The 15,168-nt window shown below is 34.5% G+C and overlaps 1 protein-coding gene across 1 annotated transcript in view; it reads left to right on the plus strand.

Moving 5' to 3' along the window:
• Positions 1–325: 325 nt before the first annotated feature.
• Positions 326–15,168, plus strand: part of LOC129231552 (transmembrane protein 185A-like) — a 29,813-nt gene continuing 14,970 nt past the window's right edge. The window contains exons 1-5 of the mRNA XM_054865906.1: positions 326–462; positions 9,910–10,086; positions 13,652–13,859; positions 13,964–14,047; positions 14,341–14,517. Coding sequence (XP_054721881.1) covers positions 425–462; positions 9,910–10,086; positions 13,652–13,859; positions 13,964–14,047; positions 14,341–14,517 — 684 coding nt within the window. The 5' untranslated portion in view covers positions 326–424. The remainder of the gene's footprint in view (positions 463–9,909; positions 10,087–13,651; positions 13,860–13,963; positions 14,048–14,340; positions 14,518–15,168) is intronic.

Consider the following 15,168-nt stretch of genomic DNA (forward strand, 5'->3'; position numbering starts at 1 on the left):
ATTTACAATTTTCGAAAAAAATTCAAGCGTCACACGAATATAATAAATCTTTTTTTGCTCCTTCTCTAAAGAAATAAATCTTTAAATTAGAGTCACCCTCTGTTTTAGTTTGAGCTAAAAATTATTTTAGTTAGGAGTTTTGCCGTTACATGTGAGACTCATGACGAGAGTCCCAAAAGAAAAAGGGACGGTTGGGTTGTATTCCATGCTTTGAATCACCCTGAGGTGTTTAATGAATTCTGATTGGATTATGGCTGTTTACTCCGCCTTCTGACATCAGGGAATATTTGCGATCTGCAATCCCTAATGTTTATGTGTTTTGCGATCTCCTTTCCTTTATTGTTTCGTGATGATTAATTAATAGTGAATAAATGTTGCATTTTAATAGTTTCGTACTTCTAATTTGCATCAATCAGTGTCACAAATGAATTTGCAGAGTCTTTTTCAAGACTTTAATCCGAGGTAAACAGAATATAATACGTGCTGATTTAATTCCAGCTGTCAGAAACTGTTGTGTATCTGTGATTTTATTTCATCTTTGATTCCGGATTTCTCCAGTTAAATGCTGCTTACTTATCTTTCTTCACCCTGTGTTCTTTTTTATTCTTTTCTAGTAGAAATCACTTGTTATATCAAAACAATTATAATTTGGGTTGCGTAATTTAAATCCACATGGTTTTCATTTCTCTGCATTTCAGTGTGTCATCATGTTTTTAAATCGACACTAAGCAAATAGGCATTAATATCTTTTTTCAGACAGTCACAACTTTGCCCAGACATCAGCAACGAATCTGTCGATTCTGAGGCAATTATCGACATTTATATTGAATTGGAAAATATTGTTCTTATTTTGGATTCGCAGTCGATCATTCCATGTAAAAAAAAACATTTTGCTGCAAATGTCTTTTCTGAATCAGGGGTGACCAAGTAGGGGGAACATATACACATGCATGTAAACAATAGAATGCATAGCACAGATTGTGGCATTGACATTTTTAGGATGTTTTCAGGGGCATATTTTTTTTTTTTGTTGGAGCTTTTTGCGCTTGGGGGGGGGGGGGGATAGCGCTTGATCTTGAAGGGGGAGTACGCACCTCTATCTAAATGGTCTAGAGAGTTGGGATAAATATTTTGTAGCTATCATTTTTCAAGATCTAAAATTTTCTGTGATGTGCTTCACGATTAAAATTGAACAAAAATATTATAGGTCCCCTGCCAAGTTCTTGAAGTTTCACCAGATACAGTATAACCCTGATTTAACGATTGGCAAGCAACTGGAAAAAGTTATCATTCAGTCAAAAATATCATTAAATTGGGGTGCATAGACATTCAATGTAGTCAAATCCGCCCCAGTGTAATGTATAGTTAAATTGACTAAATCTCTAAATTAGATATCATTAAATCAGGGGTGCCCACCTAGGAGGGGGTCATGCCGCAGATTGGGCCATTGAAATTTTTGCGGGGGTTATTTTAAAGGATATTTTCCTTTTTTTGGAGGGGGCTCTTGCTTTTGGGGGGTCTTTGCAATATTTAGAGAGGGGTGCAGCCTTGCTCTTAGGTCGGTGGGCACCCCTGATAAAATCAAAGTTATACTGTATGTAAAATATAGCTTTCTATTCTTCCTTTTAAATTTTTCATGTATGAATTTTGTTTTAATGCATGTAGAGAAAATAGTTACACAACAAGACTCTTTGGATCATATAAAAAAGAAAAAAAAATCTGATATTGTGTAATATTCAAGCTTTCTACTGGGAGGTAGAAATTCATATTGTTTGCATAAATCAATATTTTAATTATTTGAAGCCGAATTTCTATCAAATGTATTCATTGAAAATTAAGTCATTAGTAATCTTTTTTCTATAATAGCACTTTGGACTAGTTCTTCCGTATCAGTTGTCCCTGTTCTGTACCAATATATTGTCACCTCAGAGCAATAGTATGCATCTAATCCCAGGAATAACAGTAAGATATCCTACTGATGCTTTGAGTCGACTGTATTGGCAAAGCACTCACGTTAAGCACTATGTTTTGATAAAAGATCAAACCCTAACAATTTTTAAAGGGGACATTTGACATAGAAGAATTTACATTCAGATGCATGTAGTGTCATTCTATAATCAGGAAAGCAATTTCCTCCAATATTTATAATAGTCCGTGGAGTTTGTGACAAAAATACCCAAAACATTTCACTTCCGGATACCAGTCTGAAATTTTGTACAGTGCTTAGGTACATATCTAAGAACAAAAATCCGCCGGGAGGCATTTGATCAGAGGTCATGAACCCCCTGTGATGACGTCATCAAAATGGCCGCCTTATTGAGAAAAGTACGTTCGTTTACCTGCTTAGAACTCTATTATGAATCTTAATATTGAGATACTAAAGTATATCATTTAAAAGCACTTTAAAAGAGCTATTTAATAGTGATTGACTTTTTCCCTTATCACAAATAGTTTAAGAGTTATTACAATTAACGTCATCAAAATGGCCGCCTGGAAAGGTAAGTACGTACGTTTAACTGCTTAGAACTACATTAATGATTTTTATATTGCGATATGAATGTGTATCATCTGAATGAGCTTTAAAAGAGCTATTTAAGGGAGATTGATTTTTCCTCCTCAGACAAGTAGTTTTAGAGGTATTAAAATTTCCGTCATCAAAATGACCGTCGTGAAAAGTTTCGTTCAACTGCTCAAAATGCCATTAGAAATCATACTTCCGTAAAAAAAAACAGCTACACTAAATAAAAGCTCTAAAATCAACTATAAAAATATGCATTTGTTCTCCCCTCTCTCCCTTAATAAATAGTTTAAAAAATTTCACTGCAATAACGTAACTACATGGGGCGGGACGGGAGGGGCATTCTCATTGAACTGTTCCAACTGTTCCACCGCATTTAATCTGCACTGAAACTTTTAATTAAAAATTCCTTACCGGATTAAATACGCATCTTCAGCTCAATCACTTTCCTATGCAGGGCTGATGAGTGCTAATAAGCACGAAACTGCAGTCCTCGGCTGGAAATGACTGAGCTGGCGGTGTATTTCACGTACATATGTATTGTCACATACTAATTCACTTCTCGTGCAAGTGCGAACGTCTGCCGTCTAGCGGCAAGAATCAGAACGACTGCTCGTTTTTTTCCCGCGAACAAGCTGTAACTTTGGATTGCAGTTCACTAGCTCGTTCCTTTCCAGTTCTGCTGTTCTCAGCAATAAATAATTCCATAGTGATATGTTTATTATTCAGATATAATTTTCAATAACTGAATATTTGACTGGTTAATGCTGTAGCAAATAATATCAAATAAAGATCAGTCATATAACTCGATTACGGTTTGATATCGATAACTTCAATTGTTGGTTCCATCTAGCATTAAAATTATCATATTGGCCTGTATTCATTCCTTTACGTATTTTTCAATAAACAAAACGTATTTAAAACTCGCAAGATTTTTTAGAATAAATTTTTCTACTTCATTTGGTCCATGTGCCCTTTAAATACTAACATAGCTTGTAATCATTTCTTTCATGTGCTTTTGAAAACGTAAAACATTTAATGAATTGAGTGTTTGTAATCTGGCTCCCATCTACGCCCTGCTGAAATTTATTCAGTGGGCTATGCTGAATGAGTATAGCGAAGATAAAATGTTGGTCATGTCAGGTGATCTCCACATAGAAATGGCTGTTTCATCTGCAATAGGTACATGGCTTGAAGGAAGTGGATGAACTGAACTCCTAGTAGAAGCTCATGTAACAACATCGGGAAGAACAGAAAGAACACTAAAAGTTTTGCATGTGAAGAGAAGTCGATACGCTCACGATTTTGCAGTAACTACTCTCCAAGTTCTGTTAGAGAAAGCGTATCAAAATCGAAAAGATATAGACGAAACATTTACAGACTGGGTTAAGCGAAGATCAGAAGAATTGTCTCAGTTTAAGTACTAGAAGATCACCATGGAGCTAGAATTTATACTTTACTTCTGGTGCGCACTATTTGTCAAGGAAATTTCTCAGATTTTACTGTCACTCTTGAGAGCATATGTCCATGGATGTATGCTCTTGATCACACAAATTATGCCCGATGGCCTTCAGTATTTCTGTTCAATTTGAAGCAGTTACTAGAGATGCATCCAGCTACTTTTCAGGAGTTTCATAGGGGAAATATATCTGGCTCCAAAACTGCGAGGAAATTTTCCAGGATGCCACACGATCATTTGCATGAGCAAAACAACAAATTAATTTAAAAATCATTAACTAATCTATCACGTTTAAGTCATGAAGCGTAATTAATACAATAGATGGTTGCTGGATCGGAAGTTGTGCGCATGATTGGGGAGTTTGAAGAAAATCAGAGCCTGAAGTCTGACGTCACTACTGAAAAGCTAGATACAAGATACTAGAAGCTTTTGTATTAGGTATGAAACTCATGTTTCCAGCCTAGTTGAAACATTTGAAGAACACGGGAATCCAGGAATCCTTTCGAAAATGACGATTTAACTACAGTAAACAGCAACAAAATTATTCTCTCGGAAAAAAAAAAGCCATTTCTGTGATGTCAGCGCAAGCCAATTCAATACATTTGTAGAAGATCGCTTAGCGTTAAAAAAATATCCATGCATGATGTTATTGAAAGAAACAATCTCCTCTTGATGAGCAGAAAAATATTTCAGTTCAGTCCAAAGACAAGCAAAACATTCTTGATTTGAGGAGGGACAACACTCTTTTTGCTAAGCTATATGTTGTCAGGCAAGCAATTCAAATGGATGTAAAAGAATTTTTTCTCATGAAAACACCTCGTGTCCACCTTCTATATCCAACCTTGGCAAATTTAGGAAACCAAGAAAAAAGTCCGAAGTAGTTCCTTGTATCGTCCAATCAACTGGACTGGTTTTGACAGCTATTCTGGAACCAAATTGTTCATTGATGGGGCTGCACTGATTCACATGCTTGTTCCTCAGTCTATTTGAACTGTCCAACAAAACTGCGATCAGATTGTGAAGCCGTACATATTAATGAGACTAAAAAGCGTTCATAGGGTAGATTTAGTTTTTGACCGGTATTTAAAAGGAAGTTTGGAAAGCGACACGAGATAATTGACAGGATATGAACCAAGAATAATTATTAAATCCAATGTTTTGATATTAAAGTCATTTGCTAAATTTCTTGCGAAAGATAAAAATAAAAAGGAGCTTTTCGAATTTTTGGCAAAAAATCTGGTGAAGATGGATCTACCAGATGGGAAGCAGGTTATATGCGCCTACAAAGACACTGTAATTGCTTCAGTCAAGAACAATTTTGAAACCATGTCTGTCGTATCCCATGAAGAAGCCGATGCGAGGCTGTTCCTTTATGTGCAGCATGCAATATAATACTCGGTTCATTCCAAGATCACCGTGAAAATTGTTGACAGTGATGATGTAGTGAGAGTATGGAAGTGGAAAATATCTGCGGTATCTTCCCATCTTCGTTTTGCACCGTAAAGTTCCACAAGGTGTTCCAGATCTTCTGCCTTTTTCCCATGCCTTTACATGAGCACACGGTGTCTAGTTTTGTCAGCATTGGTAAAACTAGGTACTGTATGGAAAATGTGGATGGAAATTAGAGATGTTGACAAAGGTTTTTTGTACTATACTAAAGTACCCGAGAGCATCAATGAAGACAATGAGCATTTCCTACTTATTCAGCGCTTTGTCGTCCTGACGTATTATTCATCAAGCTCAGTAGAAACCATAAAAAAAAGAGAGGCTAAGAGAATTTTCTCCACTCAGCAAAACAGACCAGTTGATTGTATTCCGCCATCTAGCAACGTCCTTCTGCATCACCTTAAGAGAGCAATATTGCAGTGTTTACTATGGACAAAATGTCTTCGGCAAAATTTTCAGCTCTTGGATCCATATCAATGGGGATGGGTAAAAATCGGTGAAAAGTTTGAACCTCTTTGGTATGCACACCCCGAAATAACAATGGAGAATTTACAGGAACTTGTATCATGCAAGTGCAAAGAGATGTCTACACGCTGTCGATGCCTCAGATCAGGTCTGAATTGTACACTTTGTAGTTGTGAGGGTCAGTGCAATACGTAAAACGTTCTTTAAAAAAACTTATGACTGTTTTTGTTATAACAGGTACTTTTTCTTTGTATTAAAACATGAAATTTTCGTCTATTTCTCTTATATGTTTAAAATGTAAGCATTTAAACAAAATTGTTTCATTATACGATAGCCTTAATAATTAATTTCTCAATCCATTTGGGGTGGTGACTTTGATTATTTCTGCATTTTAACCTTTCTTTCATTCAATATAAAAATAAAATACTGACAAAAAGTATTAAAACCTGTAGTACAAATTTAAATTTAATATATCTGGAAAGGTTATTTTATAATGCAGGTATAACAGCAAAAATTTTACTCCAATATCGCAGAATACACGAAAGTCATTGTTTTCCTATCAATTTTCACGTTGATATTGTAATAATTATTCAACTATTTGTCTTCTTTACTAATAATAAAGCTCAAAGTTTGTCGGGATATCTTTCCGAATGTCTCTCTGTGACGAGCACAGCATCTAAACCGTTCAACCTATTTTCACGAAACTTGGCACAGAATTGAGAGTGTGCACCTCGAAGCGATTTTTCGAAAATTCGATTTTGTCCTTTTTCTATTTCAATTTTAAGAACATTTTACCGAGCAAATTATCATAACGTGGGCGAGTAAATTAATATCAAATTACAAAATTATCATATCGTGGAACTGTAATATAAAGAAATTGTCGAGAAGGCCAAAGCCCACCCAGGGCTGTCGTGCACCTGAGGAAGGAAGGAAGGAACCGTAAAATGGCCGTGCAAAATTAACTTAGCAAATTGGGGAAAAATTCATCATCCATTGTTTGTAAATATACAGGCGAATCAAATGAGCTTTTATTTTTTCTACTACGAGCAAAGCCGTGCGGGTATCGCTGGTAGAAAATAAAACCAAGCACTGTTGAAGAACTTTTTTAAACGACTTTCAGATAATGTATTTAAATTTTACAAAATTATGACCTATTATGTAGTTTTAAGCAGTTAAACCAACGTACAAACCGATATATGGCGGCCATTTTGATGACGTCACCACAGGGGGTCTTGACCTCCAATCAATTGCCTCCCGGCGTTTTTTTACTCTCTTATATGAACATAAGTGCTATACGAAATTTCATACTAGTATCCGGAAGTGAAATGTTTTTGCACAAACTCCACCGACTATAACCAGATAATAGTATACGGCTGACAAAGTAATGCATAGCATTAGAGATTATTTGAAAATAAGCCAGTTGTTTACCATGGAGTTACTTGCAATCAAATCAAATAGAACAGAATGCAGGCAACTAACAATTGGGAAATTTGAAAAATTGCTGTTGATCTGCTCTTAGTTAATATTAATTCACTTTTTATTAGGCACAATATTTGGATTAACTCTAAAGCAATATGTTCTGAAAATTGTTTTAAAATGTTGAACCACCAAGCAGACTTAGATAAAATGAAAATCTTTCTGCCAACACAAATCCTACCTGGAAAATTTTCTGCGAGTAATTATTTTGCCTAACTGATCCTTGAATAAAGAATTAAATTTATATTCAAATATGAGAATCCAAAAAAAGAAAAGAAAAGTGCTTTAATATTTTTTACAATAAAATATAGTTTGCTTTTTTCACCAACTGAAACCAACCAAAATCATTTTTTTTTCACACTTGTGCTTAAAAATGCTTTTGGAAAAAGGCTTCAACATAAATAAACTGGGTTTTGTTTTAAAAAATTCCCTTAATAATAATTTTTTTTTTAAATTAATGTTAGCAGTTTGAAATTCTGCAGAGCCAAAAATTTTCTGTGAATGCCGCTCGTGCGTTGTCTATATTATGCAAGACTGCCACCAAGTCAGCAGGAAAGCTCTCTAATTACAGGAGGCTTACAACAGCCTATGCATTGGTACAGGCTGTAATGTTATTACTGAAAAAAGAAAAAAGGTTTTAAAATGACATTAAATACATTAAATAAAAGTTTTGCTTCAAAAGGTAAAAATATGGAAATTTTGTGCAAATAACCGATTTCTGCTGCCCTGCAGAGAGCTTAACTATCATATGATATCAAAGTATGTTTTTCCATGAACAAGAATCTTTCACTGTGCAACTTTTTTTGCCACAGGCAATTTTAAAAAATTCATTCCTTCAACTTAAAAAATAGATAATTAAGTTGTTATAAAATACATATTTTGCAAAATGTTAAAGGCATGCTTTAATTTCAAAACATTTTTTGAAAATAAACATTTGATACCAATGCACAACTTTTCCCACTAAAGGCATTTTTGAAAACTTAAAATCGACAATTTTTCCGAGCTGGGACACCCTTACCCATCTTCTTTCAAGTTATTATATTGAGTTTCAAAAAAAAATTTGAAAATAGGGCCAATTTTACACCCCAAGTGCCCTCCAGAGCAAGGTCCAATTGTTTGATAGATATATACCGCCTACATCAGGAGTTCCTACACTTCACAACACCCTAGTTGATTTTTATTGCATACATTTGTATTGATACTTTATAATGAAACATAATTCTTAACTTACTTATGTCAACAAAGTATGCATTTATATTGATCTGAAGGGCATGCAGGAGGACAAATGAATAAACGCTGAATAAAAATGCTTGAAATTTAAATTTCAACTCAAGCGGACGTGTTTCTGCCATTATAATATTTTGTTCTCAGTATACTCCTGGGGTTTGTGAACGACTGTTTGAGAGCCAATATTCTAGGCATTGCTCACATGCATTGAAAGCCACAACCCCATAGAAGTATCCCATAAGTCAGAGGTTGAGAACCCTGGCTTAAAGCCATGTACATGTTTAAATTTGTTACCAACCTTAAAATTTTTTCAGAAGGATGCCGCCTACTAAAAAGTGGTTGGTAAGCAAAAAATAATGAAACCCTATTGTAGTCACGAGGCTAACTTGGGGTCAATTCTTTCTCTTACTAGTACAGTCAAACCCTACTATAGTGTACCCGGGATGTAACATTCCCCGATTGTAGTGAACCTTTTAAATGGTCTGAACTGAATTCCTATGTGATTGATGCAATTTCAGACGCTTATAACAATCCTCAAATGCTACAGAATTGGCTATAGCGATTTTAAATTGTCTTAAATTTCAAGTTTTGCATTATCTGGTGAAAAAAGACATCCTATCATTCGCAAACGAACCTGATCTAAAAAAGAGGATTTACTTCAACCAAGTTGTATTTGACTGATTTTTTGACTTTGAACATTTACAAAGAAGCTTTTCTGGTTTTATGAATTTCAGTATTTTCTGATCAATTCAAAAACTGCACTGTGGAACCATCTTGTGATATTGATGAAGAAACAGAAGATATTAGTTCTACTTTAACTTCAGCTCCAAAGGCTGTCAATGTTTTGATTTTTTTTTTTTTTTTTACAACTGAAACTTTAGACAGCATAAAACAACTGAAACTATAGACAGCAACATGCTGCGAATTCATTTAAAATACTTGACTTAAACACTGGTGAAATGCATATGAAATCCAAAAGCTTGCAACTGAGAATAACATCCCTCTTCCATGCTACAGAACTTTTTTTTAGGTAAATTTTTATAGTTAGCTTATTATTGAGTACAATAGAATTGAAATATTTCACTTTATTGTCCTAATTACTAATATAAACATTTTGTAATTAAGATGTTCATTATGGAAATTACTTACCAAATTCTGATTTTTTTTTGGAATATTGGTTGTAGTGCACCCTCGGCTATAACAATCTCTCAAGTCGATCAGTTGAGGGTTCATTATAGCAGGGTTTGACTGTATTAAATGTTGACATAATAATAGTTTATTTATGAATTACAGTGCAATAATCAAGTTTTTCTTTCAGTAAATTTTTAGTATACTTTTGCCTCCTCCTCTTCACCCTTTTGTTTTGCTTGAGGCTTGATGGCACAATTACTTGGAGTTACTGGGCTGTTTTTATGCCACTGTGGGTGTGGAAATCCATGGTTATCGCAGGATCCTGTGTTGGCAGCTATGTTTGGTGGCGACATCCACAATATAGGTGATATTTCCTTTCTTTGTTCTGTATAGTTTAGGTAATTGCTGTTAGATATTTCATGTATGAAGAAAACTTATATGTTTTTTGCAAAAGGAAAAGTAACATGCATGAAAAACTTAATACATTTTACTTAATGTATTATGTCTTTTAGCCCTTTCATATTTTACTTAACTAATTGATAGTCATTCCGTTCTTAGCGACGTTTAATTTCAAAGTTCTGACTAACTTTCTGTAACTTTATGCTGAAATGCTAAAAAAAGTCTTTAGGATCACTTCACCTCTAGGTGATCCAATTTTTGGACTTTCTCTTTCTCCATCATCTCAGAAATCGGTTTTTTCAGGTTCCCTTTTAAGATCAAAGTAACACATACAAAACTTTAAAGTGAAATCTCAGCTAGTTACAGGCAAACAAGGTTGTTGTGCACATTATACAGTTGTGGCGCATGGCTTGTTGTTGTTGTCATGTGCCAGTTACACTGGCAGTTTGGGGTGCGCTGCTTGACTTTTTCAACTGTACCGTAATTTGGTGTGAAGTCCGACTTCTACATTTCACATATGCCATAAGGACCCGTTTATAGGGTAGGCAGCCATTCACAGCACAACAACACATTCTCACAAAGAAAGGACAAGGACAGGAGGGAGAAAGTACGTCCATGCCTGAGCCGGGATTCTAACCCGGACCTTCCTGTCGCAGTCAGACATCTCTGTCCTTAGACGAGGCAGGTGGCGGCGCTTGGCTTGAAATTTTAAATTTAGTCTTCAATTATTGAATGAGTAGTTCGCTGATCAGGACCAAATGAACACAATATGACTATTTTTTATGTCAATTCTGCTCATTCCAAATCTGCAATTTATGAGGGATGTGCGGAAAGTAAGTTCCATTGTTCATTCTGAAATTTAAAAAAATCAAACACAGATGCAACAAAGAAATTTATTGTATTAAAATCTACCACCCTTACACTATTTTTCAACATAGCTCCCACAACTTTCCAGGCATTTGTCATAGTTAGGTACAAGTTTTGTGTACTCTCTTTGACGATTGTGCTGCCTGTGCAGTCAACCATTTGGGAGCATGCTCTTTCATCTTTTCATCTCTGTTGTATCATTGAACGGTGAGGAACGACTTTAGATGCTGAAGACAAATGAGTGAATGAAATGAGAGTTGCTAAGAGCGAGGTCAGGGCTGTACAGAGGATGGTCAAAAATGTTCCAGCCCAAAATTAAATTTTGTATTTGTTTTGATTTAAAATTTACTCATTTGCATGAAAAAGCAGCTCAAGGGTTTTTTTTTTTTTGTCATTTAGAAAAAAAAATTGGTACTTCCCCCATTCGAAAGTATTACTTAAAGTCCTCTCTTTCTCTTAATGTTATCAAACAAAACCTAAAGTCACATTTTTAGGACACCATTTTTAAAATCTTTCGAGCGAAAAAATGTCTGACTTTCAATCATTTTTTGTCATATTCAGCCATTTCCTAATGTTACCAAAGATAACCTAGAATTGCATTTTTTAAACTTCAGAATCGAAAAATTTCTGAAGAGAGTCTGGAACCTTCCTCATTCTCTTAATGTCTACAAAGATAGCCTAAAATTGTGTTTTTCACACCTCAATTTTGGAAAATTTTCTGGTGCAGTCCCTGACCCTTAATGGCCATCAAAGAAAGCCCCAACTCTTTTTTCCAATCGTGTCACTAAAAATTACCTAAAATTGCGATTTTTGACTTAAATTTTGAAATGTTTGATGGCATCATGGACTGAAATTAAATCTTTACTTTTATTTTAAGTACTTTTCTGTGTTTAATGTATCAGCCTTTTCGTAACAAAAGGGCAGCAAATTCAAGGACCTCTCTCGGTGGCAAAAACTGTAGCTACTCCACTGCCCTGATATAGTTCCTAAAAATATATAGTTGCAAAATGTCGGCTAAATTTAGCTCGCTTCGACTTGTAGCCCGAAAAATACATTGCATGAATTGATGGTTAAGTCACACAAAATGTGGACAAAATATTATTCCGAGTGCAAAAGAAATAAGAAGTGAAACATTTTTAGATGATTTTGTACCGTACTTCAAATTTAGAATTAATCAGAAAGTTAAATTTATTGAAATTAAGTCTGCTAAAGTTTACCAGTTCTCAGAGGCAGAACAGGCCCTTTTTCAGTTTGTTGCCGGACCCCTCCCCTCATAAAAATTATAAAACCTATACTACTCTGATTCCAAATCAGGCCTTTAGTTTTCGACTAGGTTGATGTGGTGTCCCATCAGCCCAGCTAGTCCATTTTGATATACAGTAGCTCACAAAAGTTTTGAGAGGATATGCTTTTCTGTCCTAACCTTTTCTGTACGTAAGTTAATTTTTTTAATGATATGAATCTGTTATTTATAGCCTCAGGCATCCTACATGGCACATAACTAATAGTATGTGTGAAAATTGTTAGCTAAACCAAATATGAAGTTGAAAGGTTGAAAGCAGCAGCTTTGAGATGACCTTATTAAAGTGAATTTTGTTGTACTGGACTGAAATATACTGTAAAAGCCTGAAAATATGCTCCCAACCACCACCACTTTTTTTTTTTTCAAAACCAAACCAATAAATGTAAAGTGGGGTTTAATTAAGATATTTTTGAAGATCTATCCAAAAAAAAAAAAAAAAAATGTTTTTAGCTGTTCTCAAAAGTACAGAATATAAATGATACAATATTCAATTTGAAATAATATTTTTATATTGGCAGTTTTTGACTGTATTAACCTTTAAGAACACGGACGGTTTGAAATAGCATAAGAACATGGGTGGTGTACTCAGTACGCCAGTATTTTTTAAAGCTTAACTATCCATTTTCAAACATTTTCCTATTTAATGTCTAGTAATGTTATAGAAGGAGCAAAGATCTAATTGAACGAACAGACAAACACAATTAAAATGAATACAATCACAATGTTGTAAAAAATGATAACGTTTAATTTGCGAATTTCAAGAATATAAATTTTTTTTTAAAAATGTAATGTGTGCATATAAATGATATTTTAGTCATTGAGACAACTCGTTGGCATTTGTTGAACAATTATTGCTGCTCTCACAATTGTATTTTGTTTTGTTTTTGTATGCTTTTTGCACACAAAATTGGAACATTTACGTGTAGTTTCTATGAAAAGACATAGGCAACTTTAAACACAAGTACGTCACTGAAAGGATCTTGGAAAAAGGGTAAATAATTGCCAAGTGTTGATCAAGCAACTATTCTGAAATACACAGCTTCTTTCTCGGTGAGTGGCTTTCTCAGTACGTCGTCTGTGTTCTTAAAGGTTAGCAACTCCACTTTCTTTGTAAAGTTTACAAAATGTATTGATGTCTGTATAGTGATGATATTTTTTTTGTTTGGTATGTGTATGTCTCCATGCATAAAATGAAATGCTTATGTCTGGTGTACCCACCTAGGGCACAATGACGTTTCAATAGCGCAGACTGTGCTATTGAAATTTTTAGGGGGCGCCCTTGCTCATAGGGGGCTGACGTACCTGCATATGTGCACTAATTTGACTCTTAATCATTGTTACACTTTTGATTTTCTTCCAGGGTTGAAGGGGAAGGATACATACATTATAAAGCAATGCTAATTAGTGTAGTTTTGCAAGTCCTTTTACTGATGTTTGAAGTTCTTGTTTGTGATAAATTGGAAAATAATAGGCATTGGTGGATGCTGGTTTTTGTCCCATTGATATTTATTTCAATTATATCAATTGTGGTGTGCATTTGGGCTGTAAAGCATGATCGTTCATTTGAGGTAGGATTTTTTTCCTTCATACTAGAAAAGTATTAAAATGTTAACTTATCTTTATCTATTGTTCAAAAATATAAGGTGCTATTTTTTTCATTTTTTTTTTTCAGCTGGAACTGTTTTGTTCTGTTAATATTCTTCAGTTCATTTTTCTTGCTTTGCGACTAGATGAAATCATCATGTGGAACTGGGTTGTAAGTTGAAGCAACGTTATTTTTTGTTGTAGTTAAGCTTTAAAACAAGGTTACTCTTTTTAAATTTTTGTACAAATAAATGTTCAAACAAGTTATGAAAAACACAATTTATGTGTATTGTAAGAAATAATTCAAAAAACTATTGATGATTCAGAGTCATTTTCAGATGTTTTTAGTAATTAGTTTGTTCATTTATTTCCATTATTTAATGTATATGTACTATCATATGGATAAAATATGCTGCTGAATATCTGTCTAGAACTTTCAGTTGACATTTTTCACTTTATTTCTAGGTTGTTTTTGTTCCATTATGGATTGTGATGTGCATGGCTGTGATAGGTGTTTTGTATGCCATAATATTTGCTAGTATTTTACTCCGTACTCCAGAAGTTAGTGCTGAACAAAGACGTACAAGTATGCATTCTGCTGTCTCCTATAGTGTCATAGTTATCCCTCTTTTAATATATCTTGTAAGTACACCTTTAAAAAAATTTTAGTTCTAAGTTTATGTGAAATTCATTTAATATTTGGAGGCATTTGATGCAGAAGATCTGCTGTTTTTGATAAAGCATCAAAAAATTTGAATCAGCTTCTCAAATTATTGTAAACCAAGGGCTTCACTCCTGTTCACTTCACTATCCAACCCTCATTTGCCAGCTGCTGGGGCTGGCTCAGTAGCTGCTAAAGGTAGATTATCATGTGCTACCTCTGTTGGACACTTCGGAGTGTTAGTATCTCACTTGCAGCTTTCTGTGTTGTCTCAAATTAGTGATCTAAATTTGGTGCTATGCAAATGACATTTAATAATTTTACTACTATAGTTTTTGTTTAATATCTCAGGTATTTAAATTCTGAAAGACTGAGATTGGACAGAAGGGTTCCTTCTGACGGTTCATAATAGCATCCTGAGTGAAGTTAATATCAGCTTCTTTGAGAGCATACTGTCTTCATCTCTGTTAATGCTATCCCAGACTGATGATCCCTAAATAGGGAAAAACTGTAGTTTTTGGATGCCACAAGAAGCTGTTAGGATTTTGCTCTTAGATCTGCTTAAGCTTCAGGTATGGAGCAGTAACTTTCTTATCACCCTACCTTCTGCCTTCACTTTATGAAATAGAGCT

This window comes from Uloborus diversus, chromosome 10, assembly GCF_026930045.1.
Source record: "Uloborus diversus isolate 005 chromosome 10, Udiv.v.3.1, whole genome shotgun sequence".
Taxonomy (NCBI): Eukaryota; Metazoa; Arthropoda; class Arachnida; order Araneae; family Uloboridae; genus Uloborus; species Uloborus diversus.